Source organism: Helianthus annuus, chromosome 6 (assembly GCF_002127325.2).
Source record: "Helianthus annuus cultivar XRQ/B chromosome 6, HanXRQr2.0-SUNRISE, whole genome shotgun sequence".
Lineage (NCBI taxonomy): Eukaryota > Viridiplantae > Streptophyta > Magnoliopsida > Asterales > Asteraceae > Helianthus > Helianthus annuus.
In genome coordinates this window covers 50,762,121-50,786,319 of record NC_035438.2, presented here as the reverse complement: position 1 = coordinate 50,786,319, position 24,199 = coordinate 50,762,121, and the positions used below count along the sequence as shown (strand labels likewise).

The 24,199-nt window shown below is 32.7% G+C and overlaps 5 protein-coding genes across 6 annotated transcripts; 1 reads left to right on the top strand and 4 right to left on the bottom strand.

Moving 5' to 3' along the window:
- Positions 1–3,046: 3,046 nt before the first annotated feature.
- On the bottom strand, positions 3,047–6,481 carry LOC110863982 (protein FAR1-RELATED SEQUENCE 5-like). The gene is made up of 5 exons (XM_022113160.2): positions 6,368–6,481; positions 4,980–5,787; positions 4,627–4,885; positions 3,878–4,441; positions 3,047–3,707 (listed from the first exon to the last, which is right to left on the bottom strand). The coding sequence occupies exons 1-4, from the start codon at positions 6,387–6,389 to the stop codon at positions 4,427–4,429; spliced, it is 1,104 nt and encodes a 367-aa protein (XP_021968852.1). The 5' UTR covers positions 6,390–6,481; the 3' UTR covers positions 3,047–3,707; positions 3,878–4,426.
- Positions 3,084–4,399, bottom strand: LOC110944732 (protein FAR1-RELATED SEQUENCE 3-like). Its single transcript, XM_022186381.1, has 2 exons — positions 4,049–4,399; positions 3,084–3,707 (listed from the first exon to the last, which is right to left on the bottom strand). Exons 1-2 carry the CDS (start codon positions 4,397–4,399, stop codon positions 3,084–3,086), a joined length of 975 nt encoding a protein of 324 aa, XP_022042073.1.
- An 834-nt stretch (positions 6,482–7,315) lies between the features above and the next one.
- LOC110865447 (3-oxoacyl-[acyl-carrier-protein] synthase II, chloroplastic) lies at positions 7,316–10,575 on the top strand. Of its 2 annotated transcripts, XM_035974741.1 has the most exons (12): positions 7,321–7,677; positions 8,051–8,226; positions 8,309–8,623; positions 8,716–8,811; positions 8,882–8,927; positions 8,992–9,071; positions 9,137–9,205; positions 9,305–9,389; positions 9,473–9,627; positions 9,706–9,786; positions 9,871–9,930; positions 10,264–10,575. In XM_035974741.1, the coding sequence occupies exons 1-12, from the start codon at positions 7,545–7,547 to the stop codon at positions 10,378–10,380; spliced, it is 1,413 nt and encodes a 470-aa protein (XP_035830634.1). In that variant the 5' UTR covers positions 7,321–7,544; the 3' UTR covers positions 10,381–10,575. The 2 variants fall into 2 exon arrangements, with proteins under 2 accessions (XP_035830633.1, XP_035830634.1); XM_035974740.1 differs by lacking the exon at positions 10,264–10,575 and having other exon boundaries at positions 7,316–7,677; positions 9,871–10,083.
- LOC110865448 (pectinesterase inhibitor 3) lies at positions 10,469–11,282 on the bottom strand. Its single transcript, XM_022114697.2, has one exon. The coding sequence runs from the start codon at positions 11,152–11,154 to the stop codon at positions 10,603–10,605; it is 552 nt and encodes a 183-aa protein (XP_021970389.1). The 5' UTR covers positions 11,155–11,282; the 3' UTR covers positions 10,469–10,602.
- A 5,461-nt stretch (positions 11,283–16,743) lies between these two features.
- Positions 16,744–22,631, bottom strand: LOC110865449 (respiratory burst oxidase homolog protein E). The gene is made up of 13 exons (XM_022114698.2): positions 21,898–22,631; positions 21,398–21,557; positions 20,492–20,540; positions 20,195–20,308; positions 19,036–19,458; positions 18,540–18,923; positions 18,358–18,453; positions 18,168–18,283; positions 17,904–18,074; positions 17,468–17,819; positions 17,251–17,379; positions 17,091–17,169; positions 16,744–17,014 (listed from the first exon to the last, which is right to left on the bottom strand). The coding sequence occupies exons 1-13, from the start codon at positions 22,457–22,459 to the stop codon at positions 16,905–16,907; spliced, it is 2,745 nt and encodes a 914-aa protein (XP_021970390.1). The 5' UTR covers positions 22,460–22,631; the 3' UTR covers positions 16,744–16,904.
- Between the last annotated feature and the right edge of the window lie 1,568 nt (positions 22,632–24,199).

Genomic DNA, 24,199 nt, shown 5'->3' with positions numbered 1-24,199 from the left:
TATATATATATATATATATATATATATATATATATAACGCCAACAGATGCGGTTCTAGAACCCCATCATTTGAGTATATTAGGAATAGCTTTTTTGTTAATATATCAAAAGATGCGGTTCTAGAACCGCATCTCTAAAGCATGTTATGGAAAAGTAGTTTTTTTGTTAATATACCAAAAGATGCGGTTCTATAAAAAAATGCGGTTCTAGAACCGCATCTTTTGGAACCGCATCTCTTGGCATATAGCCAAAAGATGCCTTGCCATAAGATGCGGGTCTAAAACCGCATCTCATAGCCAATTTAACCGCATCTTTTGATCAAATCTGTACTAGTGTATAAAACTCAATTCTTCTGTTTTCGTATAATGAAGTATTTTGAAGTTTGATTGAATGAAGTTTTATAATTTATTTCTTTAATAAAACGCAATGCTTACTTTGTTTGAATGAAGTTTTATAAAACGCAGCTTAATGTTTTATTACCTTCATAAAACGCAGCTGTATATTTATTAACTTCATAAAACGCAATAATATGTTAATTTGTTTAATTTTACGCAGACTTTTCCATTGAATGATAAGGAAGAAACAAATAAAGATAAGATGATAGAAGCATTCACAATGAACATAGAAAAAATTCTTCAAGGTGCAAAGGTAAAAAGCATAAAGGATTTTAAAATTATCCTTGTCCCGATTCTCCATATACAGCATTTCTTTGTGATCTCCTTCAATCTTGAAGAGAAACAAATATTCATCATTGACAACAGTGCCAAAGAAGAAACAAATAAAGCTAAATATGGGGATGTGCCTGAAAATACAGTAAGTATTCTTACTTATACTTTTAAAATACATATATAAACCACCTAATCTTTTTGTTTTATTTTTTTTTTTCTGTAGAGGAATGCTTTGGCAGCTTACCTTAAATCTGTTGGATATGAAAAAGTAGATGATATAAAGAAAATAACCCCTGTTAGAATGCAAATGAAATGGAGGACACAATATAATGGAATTGACTGTGGTATATTCACTATGCGTCATATGGAATGTTATCATGGAGAACCGGTCGAAAAATGGGATTGTGGGTTTAACGTGGAGTATGAAGAACCTGCAAGGGGTAAAAACAAAAAACCAGTCAACAAGCAGACCGCACAACTTGAAGATTTAAGAAGGAAGTTCATCGCGAAGATATTATTGCATGAAATCAACGAACAAAGAGATTATGTTATTGAGGACTCAAAGAAGTTTCGAGACCTCAGTGCGAAACTTAAAAAACAATCCTATGACACTAGTTTAGATAGGATTAAAGACAGGCTTTCTAATGCTGGTTTACTTTGATTTTGAAATGCTACTTATTTTCAAAACGCAATGTTTTGATTTTGATCTTGCTAGTTACTTTGATTTAGAAATGCTACTTATTATAAAACGCAATGTTTTTTCATATAACACAATATTTTGATGATATTTTTAAAATGCACTTATTTGTTTGTTATTTTATAACACAATATGTATCCTTTAAAATTATTTAAACATTATTTTGAAAAAAATTTATAAAATATATATAAAATTTATAAAACGCATCATTTTAAAAGTATGCTATAACTCAACATTGTCAATTTTAATTTTAATATGTTTTGATTATAAAACGCAATGTTTTTTTCTAATTATTCATTTCCAAACATATAACGCAATATAATTTATAACGCAATGCATTTTTTTTAAATTTTTTTATAACACAAAAAACATAATTACAATAAGGACAATAAAAAAATAATATATTATAATCTTCTTAAACGAAATGCTATAAAAAAATAAAATAATATACAAAGAAAAGCCTTAAAATACTGTGTATGATAGAAATTTATACAGTTGATTAGACCAAAAGCCTTAAAATGCCTTAAAAAGCCTTTTGGATTCCTGATAGCCAATACTGTGTATGATTGAACATTCAATTCAAAGAAAAAAATAAAAAATAATCATTTTTATTATTAAAAACAGTTGATTCAAATTCCTCTAGCAATATATAAGAACATAAACCCTAAACTATTTTCACATTGCTCTCATCATACACAAAAAATACACCAAATACCCAACACACACAAACCCTAAAAATGGCTAATGCACAACTATCAGTTTGGTGGGTTAAAAGAGGCAATTTCGTTCTTCAATTCCTTGATGGAAAAAAAATAAAATACCATTCCGTTGCTTCTGTTCTTCATAACTGCAATGAAGATGTTTTGAAAAAAATGAACGAAATAGGTATACCACCTTCTTATTACACAAATCAATCAGCCGCACTGTTCAGAATTCTACACAAGAGATATGGTGATCCGAATCAAACTGCAACTGAAGATGCCCAGGTTACATCTTGGGAGTTCATTGAGGAAACTTTCAAAGTTTCAGTGACTTGGGACGATGGTGAAGTGGAGATGTATGACCCAAAGGACATATCTACCAATGAGGATCTAGGGTTTTTGAAGCAGTTATCTGAAATACCAATCATCAACAACTCTGGTAGCAAATTTGCAGAGAAGCTCCAAAACGCAGTAGTCTCACAGGTTGAACTTTGGGTTGAATCTGAAAGTGATGAGGAAATCCCTGATGGAAGCTTAGGGTTCTCATCCGATGAAGAAACAAACTTTGATCCATGAAGCTGATAATGCTAGTAATTTTTCTTTAATTATGTGTTTTGAAAACATCATGTTTGTGGGTTTAAAAACTATCATCATCTATATAACGCAATGTTTATTATATCCACTTGCATTTCTTGTTTAATTTTGTGTATGATCTGTGTGATAATACAACGCAATAATCAACAAATACCATTTAAAGTATATTGTATTGTTCTATGTATAAAACGGAATAACAAAAAAAGCTGATAAGTGATTTGGAAATACCATATAAAGTATATGGTAAAGATCAAATATATTGTTGTTATCATAAAACGCAATTAACCAAAACAAACTGATATTTATGAAGGATATCTCAAAAACGTAGTAACAAAAAGAGATGAAACCTATACATCATAAAACGCAATGACAAATTTTTTTTTACTTATTGATATCTGATTTCGAAAGAATTTGTATACATAATTACATTCCATTGCTAGAACCTATAGCATTAGAAGAAACCTTATATTTACATGTTCGACTGTTATGTCCTTTTCCACCACAAACACGGCACGATTTCTGGATCTTTGATGATTTCTGAATTGCAATCTCACGATTAGACTTGATCCTTTTTTGTACACCGCATCCTTTGGTCCTTGTTTTGATGGGGACACGAATCATAGAATCAGATTTCTCTATGTTCCCTCCAATATCAGCAAATCTTTCTTTGCGAGTAGGAGGCGGCGCAGCAACCATAACCTCATCCGCTTTATCAATATAACTTTTAATAGGATCCCTGTAACGACACAATTCATCTAAATCGCCAACCAGCCTATTAACCACATACTCATTTGCAACAAAAATCTCTCTATAAACTTTATCAATCTCACTATTCCTACCAATTTCATCAAATCGAATATTGGAATGATTTGATCCCATTGAAACGACATCTCTCGTCCATCTTCTATGAACATATCTTCTAGGAAACTCACTAATATCCTCATACCGTAATACGTAAAATATATGGCGGCACAATATACCAAATTGTTCAAACCGTTTGCAAGAACAATTTATACTTAAACCATCTTCTTCTTTGTTGTATTGCACCTGTAAATAAGATTAAAAAGATATATAAAATTAGTGAAATGTAATATAAAACGCAATGAATAATAAATATAATACAGATATAACCATATGATCATATAATGTTAAAACGCAATTAAAGATGAAATATAAAACGCAATAGATATTTAAACAATATAAATTTAAAAAATTACCTTGAAAAAAGATGTGCATGGCTGTCTGAAATCCTTTATTTCAAAATATTGAACATCACCCACGGTATCAACAGACTTTGACATACACTTTGTAATAGCAGCATCAATTTCAATTTAAATATCCTTAAAAATTGTCTGGGTGTATATTTCTGATGCTTGTTTCTCCAATACAAAGTCACTCCACGGTTTACACTCAATATACCTTGTATCATGATCATTCCTCCTATGCTCATGCCTTTGAATATCCATTGCAGTCTCAAAATGAGTGAAAAATTCAACAAGTGTACATCTTGGATTGCAAATCTGACCAAAGAAGTAATTCTCGCTTTCACATCTTGACGTAGTACGCATAAGCCCAGCCAAATCCTCTCCATGGTAATAAGCAGGAATCCAATCAAATCGAAGATCGTACATGTCTTTTAACCACTCATGATTTTCCAATCCAAAAGTAGACATTATTGAATGCCACTCAGTTTCAAAATCTTCTGGAATAATAGTATCATTCCAAACAACACGAGTCATTCTTGTATTAAAATCAGTGTTTGCTGACTAAACAGGACCAACCTGAATAAAAAGTTATAAAATCATTAAACATAAAACGCAATAACTTAAAAAGCATTGATTGTAAAACGCAATTGTTTTGTAATTCTATTGTTAAAAATGTTGGATTTTATTGTATAATACATAAAACGCAGTAATAAAACAATTATAAAATTGCAGTTTGTTATATCATAAAACGCAGTTAATACCTTTGTCTTCAATTTCTCCCATATATGCCACATACATAACCTATGCCTACTTCTTGGAAGTACATCCTTAATAGCTCTCTTCATTGCAGCATCTTGATCAGTAACCACAACTTTAGGCTCACTTCCAAAAGCATTAACAAAGCATCTTAAAAGCCATCTATACGAATCTGCAGTCTCCGAACCAAGTAATGCACCACCAAATGTGACATTCCTAAAATGATTATCAATACTAGTAAATGGTACAAAAACCAAATCATACCTGAATAAAAAAAATTAAAAAAGCATCAGAAAATTTAGAAGAGGATATATAACGCAATAGAATTTATATAACGCAATAAATCAAAAAAACTTACTTGTTTGATTTATAAGTAGCATCAAAACCAAATATGTCACCAAACACTGTATAATTTTTTTTTGATTGCTCATCAGCCCAGAAAAGCCCTCTCAATCTTCTATCTTCACCAATAACATAATCACATGTGAAACCAGGACAACATTCTTTCTTCCTAATAAGGCGCCTAACTACCATTTCTGCATCATACTCTCCGATGTAAAGATTCAAATCCCTTCTATAATTCTTACAATCAACTTTACTAGCTCCAACTTCACCAAAACCACCATAGATTGTTTTCATAATATTGAACGCTTTAACAGGTCCAATATTGATTGCAGACAATCCAGATATAAAACTTTCTTTCACATAATCGATACTTCTGGCAGCCGGCAAGAAATGAATATCTTCATCTTCAACAAAGATATGATTATGTTCTTCTTCAAAGAAGTAGATTTTAAACATATTATTGTCCTCTAATAATAGTTTCACATGAGAATTGCATCCAACTCTTTTTGAACCTCTATTTCGTCTAACAATCTTTTTACTATTCTCAACTGAACCAGAATCTATTGCTTTGGAAACATGAAATCCTTCTTTTGAACAGACAATATATCTTATTTTTACTAAACCACCAACATATTTCCAAGAGGTATTTTTTCTTGCAGAAAAACCTGCAGCAAGTGCATATCTCTGATAAAATGCAAATGCCTCATCAAATGACTTAAAAAGCATTCCAACAGCAGGTGTAAGAGATCCACTGACTTTAGGTTTGAAAAACTTTCTTCCACTGTTTATGCATACACGTTCCTCCCACTTGGAAATGTTATCTGAAACAATTAAAAAGAATATAAAACGCAATACCTCTTACAGAATAATGTTTTTAGTGATAAGCCTAAAAATATGTTCAGTAAAACGCATCATGTGATCTGAAACACTTTACAGAAAATCATAAAACGCATTACAACCTATATAATAATGTGTTTACTGTTAAATCTCAAAGTATGTATATAATAATTTAGAAATACAGACCTTTAAGGTTTGTATAAGAAGTATTATGAGTAAAAGCATAAAACGCAATACATTCAGTAAAACGCATCCAATGATGAACAAACAAAAATTGTACAACAATAACAGTTATAGCTAATATTTAGCTTTATATTACATAAATCTTAAACTACAAGTTTGTATGCATATAATTCAATTAATATCATAAAACGCAACTATTAACTAAAACGCAATAAAAGGATGAAGAAACAAAACAAACAAATTATGTTAAATTATACAACAATAACAATTAAACTTATGAAATATCAAATATTAATTACAGAAACACAAATTATAAAACGTAAAACAATGAAATTTGGACAAAAAATACAAAAAATAACTCAAAATTGAAGCTAAACATACCAGCAGAGTCGGACGAAGACATTGAAGTTATCGAATTGACAAACGAAAGAAGATTAATGTTTGAAAAGAGTTGAATTTGCGATCGATGGCGATTTAGGGATATGGAATCTTCAATTCTGTTATGAGAGTGATGAACTAAGAAAAGAAGTAAAAATCTATAAATTAGAACGAAGATATGATAATGTAAAAAGACCAAAAACCCCACGCGTCCAAAAATTTAAAAATAGATAATGAACGGCTGAGATTGCTTCCTATCCTTCCTAGCGAAAATTAACTTCCTATTTGATCTTTACCCTAGAAATAGAACATTGAATGTTTATGAGTTATAATTAAGTCTAACGTGATTATTTGAAATCCATGATAAATTGTGAATACTTGATAATTTGATTATTCACTTGAACGAGAATCATGGTAAATTGGTAAGATTCTAATGATTTATTTTGATTTTAAACATGAATCAATTTTCAATCGCAATCATTGAAGGATGCTTTTCGGTAATGAAGCATGTGAACTGTGAAGTCCAATTTGCGTAATCGGATTGGTGATGAGAATTTAAGCGATGGTTGAATTTCTTCAATTGAAAAAGACTTGCTTAGGAATGTCTCACTAGACGATGTTATAGCTAATTTTCCAAAAATGAAAACTTTTAGATTTTAAATTTCATCATGCATTTGAAATGACTTTTGTCATATAAAATTTAATTTTATTTTCTATTTTTATATGACTCTACCTAATCAGACACGAATCAGACCGGAAAAATTATTATATAGCGATAGACAAATGACCCCTATAAATTTTCGCTCCACACGAAGAAAAAAAATCTGGGTCCGGGGCAATACATGTAGATATCAATTCGGTGCGACCCTACCTTAACTAAAACATTGCTTACAAGCACAAAGGATAATTTGCATTTTCGTTTTCTAGAAAGTATCAAACTAAATATGGTTATGATATAATGAAGTAATGATTTTAGGAATGAATGATGTGTTTGGTTGAGTGAAGTCACGTTGATTTCATGCAGAAACCCCTTAGCCGTATCTATGTAAACAGACACACGTTTAAGCCCATCTATCACTCTATTTGCCATTGATATTAACGTTAAACATACATACATACACTTTCATCTTCTCTTCTTTGTTTTTTCTATAAACATATTACCACCACCAGCCGGCCACCAATGAAGATGATGGCTGCAACTTCTACTACATTCGTCGTTTCTCAGATTGACTACCGACGTCTTGTTTCTCGACGCACTAATGTTTCCTTTAGCCATAGGCGCCGCAGTCTTTGTTCCTATCCAACCCGTTGTGGTAAATATCATTTCTATATATGCTTGAATATTAATCATTTATAGTGATAAGAAATCAGAAGTCAAGTTTCATTTAAAGTAATTAATCATTTTGACTGACTATTTTTACGTAAATTATAAGTAGAAAAGCAGTAGGAACTAAAATGAACAGTGGAGTAGCAATAAATGCAAGAATATTTACTTTCATGATCTCATCGGTTTTTTTTTTTTTTATTTCACAATAACTCGGGATTTAATCCCATAGAGATGATAAATCTTTCACCTGTCAATTCAATGAACGCATTACCTATCGATGATCTTGAATCGGATCAATATCATGAATAACAATATCTGAGCTATTAAATTAATTCGTCGTCGAGAATTGAAATTTATAGCATCAATGGAGTCCACACTGAAAACGAAGCATCCAACAAGAAGACGAGTGGTTGTAACGGGAATGGGCTTGGTAACTCCTATTGGTCAAAATCCGGATGAATATTACAATAATCTGCTTGAAGGAGTCAGTGGCATTAGCGAAATTGAGTCTTTTGATTGTTCAAACTATCCAACTGTATGTCACATATCATTTCTTGATCACTCATGAATCATGTTATTAGTAAAGATAGCCATAATTAACAAAGTTGAAATCACAGAGAATAGCTGGAGAAATAAAAAGATTCTCTACGGACGGGTGGATCGCGCCAAAGCTCTCCAAGCGGCTGGATAAGTTCATGCTCTATATGCTTGTTGCAGGCAAGAAAGCAGTGGCGGATGGCGGCTTAACCGAAGGTGGTATGGAGAAGATTGATAAAACTAGATGTGGAGTTTTGATTGGTTCTGGAATGGGTGGGATGAAGGTTGTGAGTGATTCTATTGAAGCTCTGAAGGTTTCATATAGAAAGATGACTCCTTTCTGCGTACCGTTTTCGAGTACTAACATGGGCTCATCATTGCTAGCCATTGATCTGGTGAGATCAAATCATTATCATGTTGCATATGCAGTTTTAAACATTCAACACGTCTTCATAAATGTTTTAACCGTTTTCATATTTAACTTCAGGGTTGGATGGGTCCAACTTATTCTATATCTACCGCTTGTGCCACAAGTAACTTCTGCATATTGAATGCTGCAAATCACATCATCGATGGTGATGCTGTAAGTGTTGTATTCATGCCTATTCTATGGTGCACCATCATTGGTAATTTATAGTGTTCTAAACTTGCAGGACATGATGCTTTGTGGCGGCTCTGAATCCGCCATTATACCAATAGGTATAATCTTATTTATCTTACAAATTGAACTTGATCTTGAACATAAAGATGAAGACTTGTGCAGGAGTTGGAGGTTTTGTGGCATGTAAAGCTTTAAGTGAGAGGAACGATGATCCTACCAAAGCTTCACGCCCATGGGATTCGGTATATCTGTCTTCTATTATCTAACTTTTTATGTTTATATGTTAACGAGTCGAATTGACTAAAAGGATCGCGACGGATTTGTTATGGGAGAAGGAGCTGGTGTCTTGCTTTTGGAAGAACTTGAGCATGCTAAAGTATGTTTATAAATTGGATAGTTCTCATACGAAAACATGATCATTTACTAATCATGTTTTCCATTTTGAATTCAATATTGATATCAAACTGATGCACAGAAAAGAGATGCTAATATTTATGCAGAAGTGTTGGGTGGAAGCTTCAGTTCTGATGCTTACCATATGACAATGCCTCACCCTAAGGGTAGATCAAACAACCCTCTTATGTACGATGTATGATGTATGAGCGCGTGTAATTGACCATCGGGTTGTATGTACCGTTATTAGGTAGTGGTGTCATATTATGCATTGAGAAGGCGTTATCTCAGTCGGGTGTGGCGAGGGAAGACGTGAACTATATTAATGCTCATGCTACATCTACACCAGTAGGGGACATTAAGGAATATCAAGCTATTGTTCATTGTTTTGGCCAGAACCAAGAGGTGAAAAATTAAATCAATACACCACTTGGTTGTTTTTGTGAAACTTGACTACTTACATTAATACAAAATTTGATTTAGTTGAGGGTGAACTCTTCAAAATCAATGATCGGCCACCTTATGGGAGCCGCTGGTGCTGTGGAAGCTATTGCAACAATACAGGTAATGCAATGAAGTAATTTGCTGTTTCGTTTTACTTAGACCGTTTGTTTTGAATCTTAATTTTAGTTTCGGTATGTTATATAGGCGATACGGACAGGTTGGGTACATCCAAATCTTAATCTTGACCATCCGGACAAAGATGTGGTATATATGACTTCCTATCGGTTTCTTGTATTTATAAATAAGCAGATCCGGGTTGCCTTTTATCTTAAATTGGTCAAATCTTATAAACGAACTACAAAAGAAGCAAGTCAAACTACTAAAACTTGGCCAAAGTATATTTATTAGGTCATTTTATTCAACGATTTAGACTTCTATTGTACTAATATTCACTAATATTCTAAAACAAACAATAAGTGCTAATTAGGCAACCCGATCTGTCTCAACCTGTTATCCCATACCCCGTCCCACACCCATCTTACTACCGCTAATTATTATATGGTTGTTGCGCTAACCTAAGATTTAAATTTCAAACAGGACATGAATGTGTTGGTGGGCCAAAAGAAAGAAAGACTTGATATCAAGGTGGCCCTATCCAACTCATTTGGGTTTGGGGGTCACAACTCTTCAATATTATTTGCACCCCTTCACTAGATCTTGCAATAATGTAAAAAAAAAATATTATTATACTTTATGATCAATTTTGTCATCACACTTAATTAAACCATCTGATCTACATAAATAGTTAAATACATTCTTTTATTATATAGCAAGATAAACATATATATATATATAAATATATCTATATATCAATTGATGATAATTATATAAATGATATTATATAAATGATATTATATAAATGATAATAGAACATGGTTATGCATGATCAAGACGATTGATGAGATAAAGAGCGTTACTGGTAACTTTAGCGACATTTGTAACCTTCCGTTTGATATCAGACCGAACCTGACCTTCAATCTCTTTGAACCCATCTAGACATGTGTCTTCATTGGTCAATGCTGCACTGACCCATGTCTTGGCATTGCTCATTTGCCACCTGAATGTGCCTCTTTTGAGGTCCTTTAGTTCACTCAAAGTCTTCCTGAGGTCATCCACAGAGTCTGCTATTTGGCTAGTACAGTCCTTCAAGGCGCCCTTCTCGCGCCTATCAGCTTCCTTTTGCAGCCCGGAAAGATATTCTGACGCTTTGGTTGCTCGAGAAATGCTGACTTTGATTGCGGCTTGTGCGAGTTCACGTGGGGTAGTGGCTGGGCCTTTGTATAGGGAGAGTGTGTGGATGCAGACTTTAGGGAAGGTGGCGTGTTGGCATGATGAACGGACGAGATCGGATGACGGGTTGATGGTGGTGGAGGAGGCTAGAGTGATGATGGTGAGGATGGAGATGGTGAGGAAGATGCAGGCAGCCATGAGGGATTTGAAGGTGAAGTTAAGTTTGCAAAGTGTGAGGTTGTAGTAGGTGGGAAGCAACTAAATAATGAAACATAACAGACATATGATATTAATGAGATAGAAAATGTAATGGGTATGGGCTGGACAAAAATGTAAAATTTTAAGTGTTACCAACTCTTTTTAAGGTTATTTTCATCTTTTTTCTTGTTGTGATTATCAGATCCATATAGAAAAGGAAAGGCTGGCAGTTTTCTTATTATAAATGCTCACCAACATTTGCTGGCCAATAAACAGTGAACAAAATAAAGATAAGACGTGTAGGGTTAAGTCGGGTCGGGTGAGGGGGATATGTCGTTGATCCAAGAGCTAGCGGGACTAATACTTGCATCAACTGGTTTACATTTGAAATCAAGGGTCCATAAGTAATGGACGGAAATGTCTCAACGTCCCCGATCATGTGGTAAACAGCCATAGGTGTGGTGTCTCCCATCTATCAGGCCAGAATTTGATAATTTAGAGCCCTGATTTTACACTCAACCCCCCCCCCCCTAATATATATATATATATATATATAGGGGGAGGTTCATTTGAGAAGAATCTTCTTAAAAGAAGAAAAAATGAATTAATCTAAACCATATATTTTTTTGATCAATGGTTGTGAATCAAGATATCATTTTTGTCAACTTTTAATTAATGTTTTAACTACTAAGCGTAGTATAGACATTTTGATGTAGAATATTAATAAATATTTTAAAGAGTTACTCAATTCTTATTAATGCAACCATAAATTTCTCCTTCACCATCAATAATGTATTAGCTCCTACACAAATTTTATTAGAAGTGACAAAATTATTTAAAAATTGTGCCCTACACATATTTTATTATAAGTCGCAAAATTATTTAAAAGTGTTTGAGTCCTACACATTCTGTATCCTACACCAAAATATTGTTTTAATCGTGTAGGAAACGTTGAAATGTAAGATCATGTGTAAGATTAATTTTATTGTGTAAGGTGCACAACTATTTTATAAGATAGGCTCATTAATTTGAATAACGTACACAACTATTTTATAAGATAGGCTCATTAATTTGAATAACAAAAATAAATAATAGACTCATTAAATAATTTGTTTAAATTACCTTTGTATCCTTTATTCTTTTTATTCTTAATTTTTAATTCTTCTCATTTGAACTCTGCACTATATATATATATATATATATATATATATATATATATATATATATATATATATATATATATGTATATATATATATAGGATTAGGTTCAAACGTGAACAAAATCCCAAGAGTGAACTGCGTGAATTGATCTGGACCCTTGATTTTTATGATCTTGAGATTAAAGTGAGTGGCATGATGGTAATTATTTGGTTAATTTTTTCCATTTAATTAAATACAAAAAGGGTATATGTGTAATTTCAATCTTAAATTGATTGCATATATATCTCACAAATCAAGTAATCAATTATCATCTTAAATTGATTGCATAAATCTCTCACAAATCAAATCAAGGATTAGGAAAGATGTAACTTAATTCAATTATTAAAATAATTATTTGTTTAAATGCGATGTACACATGTGTATTCTGATTTTGCCCTCTTTTTAATGTGATGTACACATGTGTATATCGTCTGTTTTTGTTATATGTCAGAATTTTTTTGTATTGAATGTTGATGTACACCTGTGAATTACTGTACACATATGTACGATGCTGAGTACACATGTGTACTGTTCTATTTATATCCAAGTACACATGTGTATACCGTTGAAATATGAAGGTTACGTGGATCTTAAAAATCAAAATTTAAATTCTGATGATGAAATCTGAAATAAAAATTAAAATTGAAATCTGGTGATTTTTTGTTTGTTTTGATAATTATCTTATTAATAAATAAACATAATGTGGATAATGAATTTAAATTAGGAAAGATGTAACTTAATTCAATTATAAAAATAATGATCTAAATCTAATTTTTTATATAATTACAATTCTACCCTTAACAACTAAAAAGGAAATCAAGGGTCCATATCTGTTCACGCAGTTCACTCTTGGGAGGTTGTTCACGCTGGAACCCTACCCTATATATATATATATATATATATATATATATATATATATATATATATATATATATATAGGGTAATGCTAGACAAAAAACCCTCAAATTCTTAGAAAACTCTGGAAACCCAAATCTCCCCCCATTTTTACCGAACCTCCTGACATTTTTTTTTTTTGAAAACAATTACACATGTAATATACATAGTGTGTTTTGGACCAAAAAAAACAAAAAAGCGCCGAAGGGATTTTTTTAAAAAAAATAAACAAAATTCAGTGCCTAACATGTGTTAGACAAAAATGCTGAAAGTTGCTGAATTTTTTTTTTAAATTATCCCTTCGGTGCTTTTTTGATTTTTTTGGCCCAAAACTCTTAAAAACATGTATATTACATGTGTTATTTTTTTCAAAAAAAAAAATGTCGGGAGTTTGGGTTTTCTAGGGTTTTTTATATAGATAGGGTTTTCTATCTAGCCCTACCCTATATATATATATAGGGGATGGTTCAAATGAAAACCACTTTTATTGTGAAAACTCGAAAACTAACTAAAAAAAGCCTAAAAAACACACAAAAAAAAATTTTTTTTTTCAATTTTTTTTATAAAAATCGCTTGTTTTTATATATAAAAAAAACTTTTTTTCAAAAAAAAAAAAAAAAATTTTGTCTAGTGCACATGTGTAATAATACACATGTGTAGTACACATACATATGTGCAGTATTACACATGTGCACTACACAAAATTTTTTTTTTTTTTTAAATTTTTTTTATATTAAAAAACCTGCGAAATTTTGATTGCAAAAAAAAATTAAAAAAAAAAATTTTGTATGTTTTTTTGGCTTTTTTTAATTAGTTTTCGAGTTTTCACAATAACTAGTGGTTTTCATTTGAACCTTCCCCTATATATATATATATATATATATATATATATATATATAGGGAGGGGCTCATGCGAGAACCACCCTTATTGTGAGAACCTTGAGAACCAATGTGAACACAACCTAAAATAGTTAAAAAAACCTAAAAAAACCTAACCCCCACCCCCCCCCCCCCCCAAAAAAAAAACCTAACCCCCCCCAAGCTAAATGCTAAAAAAAACCTAACCCCCCCCCCCCCCCCCAAAAAAAACCTAAACCCCCCTCCCCCACCCCCAAAAACCTAAACCCCCCCCCCCCTCAAGCTAAAATGCTAAAAAATAAACCTCCAAAAAACCTAAAAAAAATATAAAAAAATCTAAAAAAATTTTTTTGAATTTTTTAATATTTTTATGTTAAAATTGCTACTTTTAGAAGCCAAAAAAAAACAATTTTTTTTAAAAAAAAAAAAAAAATTTGGCTTCGAAAAGTAGCAATTTTTTTATAAAAAATATTAAAAAATTCAAAAAAAAATTTTTGTGTGATTTTTAGCTATTTTTAGGCATTTTTGTTGTGTTCACATTGGTTCTCGAGGTTCTCACAATAAGAGGTGGTTCTCGCATGATCTTCTCCCTATATATATATATATATATATATATATATATATATATATATATATATATATATATATATATATATAGAGTGGGGATCCTACGGAAAGTGTGTTTTTCCTAAAAAGTGTAAAAAGTCATAAAACACAATAATTTCAGGCATAAAACACACCTAAAACTCACAAATAATAGAATGAATATTACTAAAACACCATATTCAAACTCTAATAGTCCATAAAAACTTCAAGCGCATCATCGTAGAACTATGAATATAAAACACAAAATGCTAAACAACATAAAACACAATAATATTTGTCATTCCAAAATCAGAGCCTTAACATCTAAAACACAACACAAAACCCACATACATGATGTTTTACTAATCTTCATCATATTATTTGTGGGTTTTTGATGTGTTTTATGGTTGACATTATTGTGTTTTATGACTTTTTACACTTTTTAGGAAATTTGGACTTTCTGGCCAACTCCTAGCCTATATATATATACATGGTTGTAAAAATCCCGACTAGTCTCTGATTAGTCGCCGATTAATCACTAATCGGAGGTTCACCGATTAATGGCCGATTAATAGCTAGGCAGTCAATGGCGGTCCTATTCTGGCCAAATTTTGGCTAGATGCCTGCCAAATTTTGACCAAACCATATAAATTCCTTCCAATTACTTAAAAAAATGGGTTAATGAGTGGTTAAAACATGCCTACTTTAAAAAAATACATATAAAAATGTGTGCGTGTGTATATGTAACTAAAAATTACATATAAAAATCTCAATCCGATTAATTTTGATTAATCCCGATTAATCGCTAGTCGGTACCCCACCGCCCGACTAGCGCCTAGCGATTCTTACAACACTGTATATATATATATATATATATATATATATATATATACATATATATATATATATATATATATTTATATATAGGGAGGGGCTCATGCGAGAACCACCCTTATTGTGAGAACCTTGAAAACCAATGTGAACACAACCTAAAATAGCTAAAAAAACCTAACCCACCCCTCCCCCCCCCCCCAACAAAAAAAAAAAAAAAACCTAAACCCCCCCCCCCCCCTCCCAAAAAAAATGCTAAAAACTAAATCCCCAAAGAACCTAAAAAAATCTAAAAAAATCAAAAAAAAAATCTAAAATATATATTTTTTTTAAATATTTTTTATGCTCAAATCGCTACTTTTAGTGGCAAAAAAAATAAATTTTTTTTTTTTTGGCTTCGAAAAGTAGCGATTTTTATATAAAAATATTAAAAAAAAAATTTTGTGTGATTTTTAGCTATTTTTAGGCATTTTTGGTGTGTTCACATTGGTTTTTGCGGTTCTCACAACAAGAGGTGGTTCTCACATGATCTTCTCCCTATATATATATATATATATTTCTCTGAGTTTTGATTTATTTCGTTCTCTATATAAAAATGTGTGAATATTTTATTTGAGTAACTTACTCGTCTCTGAGTTTTGATTTATTTCGTTCTCCATGTAAAAATGTGTGAATATTTTATTTGAGTAACTTACTCGTTTATTAGAAAATCAGTTTCATAAATATTTACTAAATTTCAGTTTTTCAAAATTTGACTGTAACGTAGACTTACCATATAAAAGATTTAATATCATATAAACTTTGTCTTGAGATTATTCTCTGTTATTCTTATTTCCGTGGGTTAGAAACTCTAAAATAAAATAGTTAAACAATCAAATAATTGGGTTTTTATTTAAAGTGAGACAGTGAATTATATATTCATAAGTTGCTGTGGCTTGTGGGTGAGAATGCTACAAGTGATGGGGTGGTACATGGGTTCCATAACTTCTTGGTAGCATATAAATAGATAAATATCATTAAATGATAAGGAAATTGATGATAATTTTACTTGTTATATGAGTGTCATCCATGTTGTATGATCAGACCCAACCCCACATCTTCATGTTTGCTATCCTCATTTTGACTAGATACAATTGTTTGGGGCCCACTGGAGTACATTCTGACAACTGGGCCCTGGTTCACATGGTTCTGGCCTAATTCACAAAAAATATTAACCAAATGTAATGTCTATTTGTCATTTTCTTGATTGTGGTTCTCAAGTTATACAGGTTGATCTATACTAGCTGGTGTATACTATAGTGTACAAATTTACATTCTTTTTGTACTTAAAAAAATGTAAATGTATGTATATTAAGACGTACAACGTTACACGCGATTTTACTTTAGAAATACTCTTTGTGGAACTCAAATCGTGTCGATGTCTTGTGACTCATCTCGTATGATAATTTCTTCAACTCCTTTGCCAAAACCGGCATCCCACAATAGAATACTCCTACCAAAATCAACACTTATCTAAGCATTAACTTATAATTTAACTAACTGAGTCGGGTTTTTAGGGGATTATTTACCTACGGTTGTATTCCGATGTTTTGATGCTACCTTGGTGAACACCTCTCCCCAATTTGGTCTAGCAAAATGTGTCCTTACCTGCAACAGAACTTTGTGTCTTACTAGTTTCATTATAGCATATCTAATAATGTAGCATGTATAATGTATCATAGTTCATACTCTAGTGCCAGATAGGATGTCAACACCATGTTTGGCATGTGTAAGTGCTTGAACCATAGTTATTAGAGTTGATCTTGCATCACCCTCCTCATAAACACTTGTTAGATAATTGTGCATCTCAATTTGACCCTATTTCAAAATAGTCACAATCAAGTTAATTGGTAGATCATTAATGACACACATCAAGATTTAAACAAGTATGTAATATGTTATTTACTTTGTGATCCATTTCAGCGACTTCGTTCATGACTCCTTTGAACCATTCAAACGAGCCGGGCTCCCTAGTGACCCAATAAAAATTTGCACTCTTAGCCCTTCTTGATTTCTTCTTTTCAGTTGTTGATGCCATATTTGAAGATGCTAGACTCAGAAGACTATCGCCTGAAATACTCGTTTCCGTGTTTGAATCTGTTTGGTCTTCTAACGTCCGGTTATTGTTTAACAAGTCTCTTAGAATACTTATGAAAGGAGTAGCTCCAATTCCTAATCCCACAAGAAGTAACACATCGTAGTTCCGGTAGTCTTGCGCTGGTGCACCGTAAGGTCCATCCAACAGTAGCTTGGGTAAACTGCATGATATAATATTTTTGTTTAGTTTTTTGATTTTCGTCATGCATATAGAATAGTGAGCTTTTAACGCCAGATATAACTACCCTTTCGAATTGACCTCCCCTAGCTTCCTAAATTTGGCGCGTCCAATTGTACACGCTGAACCATTATCATCCGTCAACACTTCCTTTAATTCTTTTGTCCAGTCTCCAACTGTCCGGATGTGAACACTGAGGTAATCGTCTCCTGGTGACGAAGTAATTGAAAACGGGTGCCTAATCATTTTATTAAAAAGTAGGAAAAATAAACATAAGTGTTACTATTAAGAACTGTAGTATAGATTGTAGACATATGTAACATATATATACCATTCGAATGGAGAGATTGAAGGGCACTGCAGAAATATATACTGCCCACTCCTGTATTTAAATCCGTTCGGTTTAGACATAATTATGCTGAATACATCTCCTGGAAGGTTGGAAACCTACGTAAAAACATGTTATTAGTATATTTTTACGTTCGTAAACAATGAGTCTTCTTAATCTATATATGCCCCACCTTTATGATTTTAGCAGAGTAGTGTTCTGACCGTCCTGTTCTCAAACTCCGCTCGGCTGCATATATTAAGATTGGGACGGAGATATACATCCATGTCTGCGAGATTCGGACATATATTCTTAGCCGAAAAACAGTATTGATATTGTTATTGTTTTTCTACCACAAGAACAAAAACGATTTACCGTTTTCTCAGTCCACTTATGAGCCAAGAACAAGAATGACCCGTGAATGATGAGCAGTATGTACACCAAACCAAAAAGATGATGTGAAAACCAAAATGCATTGAATCCTGTCAACCGGTTAAATGGTGATGGCAGTTTTAACTGATTTTTCCTAAAATATTTTGAAGCTAGAGTGAAAGCGAAGGCCATCAATATCAGCATAGAAATTCCAGTCACACCTTCCACACCGGCTACTAATTCCTTGTATGTCGGCTTTTTGTCATGAAAATCTGATGCTATGAGAGCAAACTTTTCTGGCGAAGAGTTTACCAACCGAGGGAAATCACAAATCATATGATTTCCAACGTGCAAAACGATTCCAACGGCTATAGCGAAAGCAATTGTCTACAATTCATATGTATGGCATGTAGATATAAGTTAATAATACATTTTATAAAAGGTTTCTCATGGTGTAAATGTGTAACGTCTAAAGGATGGTTACTGGTTAATCAATCACCTTGTGAAAGTTGATATTGTCATCGAAAGGAATGAAGAAACAGGCTCGTGTAGACCTTAAAACCGTTAGCATGTTTCTACAAACGGGTAGAAGAATAAGAGCCATATTGAGTTTGAGAGTCTCGGCAGCCCCTTTAGCAGTGGTTAAACAATAACCCATCACCTGAAACGCCGCCTTGTGTTTATATTGCTTAAATTTCCAAGAAAATAACCATGCCATGGCTAGAAACCATAGCAGCAAAACCCAACTTCTTTGCCAGTTTTCGATCAATGCCCACCTCACGAAATGACTTAGCCGATGGACGATGCTTTTTGGCTTCAGTGAACTCAAATTCTGGCTCCACCCTCCACTTGGTATGCTTAGAGGTCTACTGTAGTTCATGTAAACTTCTCTTTGTAGTAAAAGTGTTTCCAACTGCCATAACTGTGAAGCAAAAACATTCAGTACTGTTTTTTGATAAACATGGGGACAGTGGTGGATCCAGGAACTTCTTTTAGTGGGTTCGTTTTGGTAGATTCTCACTACTTTTTCCAAATCATACAAAGTTCTTACTAATTTTTTCCAAACCGAGTGGGTTCATGTGAACCCACAAAACAGGGCTGGATCCACCACTGCTTGTGGAAAATGTTGAGTGCATTACATGAAAATTTTCAATTTAGGAGTGTAATCTCTGAACACAAAAACACTACACAAACCTAACACGGAATTTACGTGTTTTGGGTTTAGTCTAAAAGGGCCCAGGTCAGTTTCGGGTTGAACCCATGAATACAATTTAGCTAAACGGGTCAACCTGGTGGGTTCGTGGGGTGACATGTATAATCTATTTATTGTTAAAAAGATAATAAAAAAGTGTGTTTCTGTAATAACTTAAACTCATTAGGTATTTTATCTCAAAATTTAATAGATAAAAGAGAAATGAGCATAACCTTAAAAGTAAATATTTTAAGTACCTTTGTTTTTCTTTTTTCTTTCTTTTTTTTTTGTAAATTTGTATTTTAGAGTATTAATATTCAAAAGGATATTCGTGTCGTGTTCGGGTTCATGTTGGGTCTGACCCGCCAACCATAAAAAACGACACACTTAACACATTTTTTATCCACCTTGAATCCTGAGAAGGCTATAATTTTGTGTTAAGAGTTGTTTTTTTCAGCTATATTACCTCAATATAACCAAGATTTTCAGGGTCAAGTTCTTCCATGATTAAAGAAGCGTATTCCTCGGCTTCTTCTTTCAACTTTGACAATCTATTTGCTGAAGCGCTAAGCACGAGCAGCTGTTTATAAATAGAAAACAAAAGTACATATTATAGTTAACTATTCCAGAGTCAATAATCCCTTTACTAGTAGAACTGCAGAATCCAACATGATATTATTGTTTATGTGATAATTGTGCCTGCTAGTTACATGTCTCAATAATTACAAAAATAAAGAATCTTATGTACCAAATACATATATACCTCTTGTATCTCGTCCCTCGTAATCCTTCCATCTTCGTTGCTGTCGGCCCTGCATTTACAAGAGCGAAAAAGAATCATAAAAACTTTCTTAACAAGAAACACGATTCACAAATTGGTCAACTTCATCATCAAGTTGTATATAGTTTGATTTCATAAAATAATTTGTAATGGTTGCCAACAAGCCAAATCCAATTCAAGATACAAAGTTTGTTACAAAACATTATTCTTCAATAAGAAATAAAATTCACCATTACATTACTTTTAGTTTTTAAAGCCAACAAAAAATCATATTCAGTCAATTTTATTATTATATTTAGAGGGGCATCCTTGCATTCAGGTTTGATTGTTTGAATAATGAATACAGAGCATGCTAAATGACCAAACTACCCTTTGAACGAAAAACTTAACTCTAAATCTGGATTAAACTAATCCTACACCTGTATAATCTATTCTTATGATTTCTTTCCAATATTGCATCATAAATTAAACTAATCTTACACCTGTATAATCTATTCTTATGATTTCTTTCCAATATTGCATCATAAAGAAATCATAAAAACCATTGTATCAATTAAATCTATAAAACATTTAAAGAAGAATAAAAGAAAACTAGTGAACAAACTCAAGGGCTGATTAGTCATTTCGCAAGCTTAAAGAACCTTTAAATGTACGACTCTGGCAGAAAATATTTTCAAGGGGTGCGGGCAGAATTTTACCCTATAAAATACACTACATTTCTTTTTTCAAGAGGCGTGCCCGCTCACCCGGGTCTCTTACTAGGTCCGCCCTTGACTCTGAATCCAGTTTTCAGTTTTTCCCGCGAACTAGAGTTTTTTGCAAATTTAACCATTTGTATACAGAAATTTGTAATTAATTGCAACATCTTTAACAGAATTAGTGGCATACATATCGAAGAAAATCTGCAGACGCGCGTCGAAGCTCTGATCGGATATCTGTAACCAAAATTCATGAAGCTCTTCTTTTGTGATCTTCCCCAATTTCTGCTGCCTTCTTCTCGCCAATGCATCGAAAACTCCCACCGCAAATTCCTTCGAATCCGCCATTCCTGCAAAAAAAAAAAAAAAAAAAAAAAACACACACACGTTAAATAATAAATTTACTGGGCTCTTTTTGTATCGCGTTCATCATTTAGCACATTTAGCTGGTAACCCTATATAGTTTTTCTATTTATTATTTGTCATTCTATTCACTATTCACTATTCATTATAATAATAATAATAATAATAATAATAATAATAATAATAATAATAATAATAATAATAATAATAATAATAATAATAATAATAATAATAATAATAATAATAATAATAAAACGCTAGCCACTTTTCCTCGGTACATGTTTATCAATCAGCATGTATAACCTAACCTAAGTTTTTAACCATCACCTATACATTCGGCGAAATCTTCTCGCGCTAGTAACCCATCCTCTTTAACAAGGCTCACAAATCGCGACTCAACGTTTCTCCACAACTCATTAACATCCTCCGTGTTTGTAGTTTTACTGATAAACCGCAAACCCCCTAGCGCTCGTTGGGCGCTAGATTTCGTTCGAATCAGCTGTGCTTTCATTTTCCTAGCATCTCTTGACGCAACAACACGCTCCACACTCGCATCAGAAAGCGAAGAAGCTCGTGAAGAAGATGCCGACGACGACAGCCACGAGAACTTCCTACAAAGCTTAGACTTGACACTAGCATTTGGTGACAATTGTAAAGCGACATGATCATGATGATAATTAGAATTGTTTACAGATGGAGTCACATTGCATAGAATAATGGAATCGTCTTCCAACTGCAACGTGACTTCCACTAGGTCCTGATCATTGTTGTTGCGGTGTAGATCGTTAAGGAATGTCGGGAGCATTGTGCCCCCGATGCCGCCATAAACGTCATTGAAATTTGATCTTTCGTAAGAACAACGGCTGCTAACGGGAGAGTCAGAACTCATGGTTGTCTCTGAAGTGTTGGTTCGGGTTCGGAGTAGAAGAACATAGGTGTTTAAGTGTGAATTTGGATTGAAGAATGGAATCAATGAAGGGTTTGTGAAATAAACACACGAATTCAACGCTTGTGTGTGTTGAGAGTAGTTGAGTCTTGTTTCTTTAACCCCCACTCTTTTCCAACTCCTACCTTGCTGCTGCTGTTATATTTTCAAATTTCAGTTTGCTTATTTTACAAATTCACTCCTTATACTATTGAATAGTTACTCTTTATATTCTCATCATCTAAGATTCTTAACCAATGATTTTATTTAAAAGCTTATATAAATTTTTTTATAATGGCGACGGCCACAGTCTTGTTATTCGTGTTAGGTTTGGGTTCACAAGACCAACTCGTTTCCAACTATTTAATCATTGTAATTTTGAAAGAGATTCAAAATGAAAAAAAAAAAACCGTCTAACTAGTTTAAGTATTTTCTTTATAAAAATATGGATATGATCACTTGATAAAGGTTTGGGTTCAATCTCAAATAAGATGATAATTTAATGTAATTTAGTAGTGATTATGAGTTGTATACCATTAGTTGTTCAGGAAAATAAAACGAATATGCATACTCCATCAACTAAGTTAGCGTGTTAGCTCATTTTACTCGATTAGATAATCAAGACACACAGGTCGTGTCTAGATTACTCGTTTTGTAATGCGAGCTGAGGTATCAAAATGTTGTCATCTTATCATTCAAATACAAGCAAACCCAAAGATGCCCTAAGTTTACTTGTTACATATTAGGCTATATATTGTGGGTTTAAAAGAGGGGGTGGAAGGTGCCACCTCAATGGGGTGTGGGGCACACCACCACGTAGGAGCACTAGAGGTAGTGCGGGATATGGACTCAGGTGGGCTCGTAGGCGTGGGGCTAGTTTTGTAATTATTATTATTATTATTATTATTATTATTATTATTATTATTATTATTATTATTATTAAATAGTATATATCCTAAATATTTTTAGTCATCTTAATCCAATATCATATTTCATATAAACTCAAATAAAAACCTCCTACAACACACTTGTTAGTAGTGTGAATAGTGAAAAAAAAACTATGCCTATGTGGCAGCACATTTTTTCACATAAAGCCCTGATATAGCCCCAACAAACATAGTGTTAGTGTAGTTATTAGTTGTATTTTATATTCGGTATTTGCACATAAATATGACACAACATGAATTTAATAGAAGATTGGGTTTTCCAATAACTTCATGTAGTGCGGAGAACCGAAATGTACCCATATATGCATTACATGAATGATAACAATATGAATGTCAAATTAAAGGATATAATAAAAATATTTATTTTGTATATAGGTAGTTTACTTAAAAACTATATTTAATGAATTGTTGATTTAAGAAGACAACGGTAATCTATTTGTAGGGTCAGGAATTAGAGAACACGGTGAAAAGTATGAGAACGGTGAGAATGCTTATGGATCATCCGATCAAAACAATCTATGAACTAGATTGGCGCGGTGACATTTTAGTAAATAACACCAATTTTATTACGTGGACGCGCGTCATTAAGGGTAAAAAAGTAAAAAACCATTCCTCACATAAAACGCCATTGAAAAAATAAAACACCAAATAAATACAAAACGCCAATTTTATCACTGCGTACTTTTTTCTGTGTTTTTATTTAAGTTCTCTGGCTACAAAAACGCCATAAAATATGAAACGCCATTATATATAACGC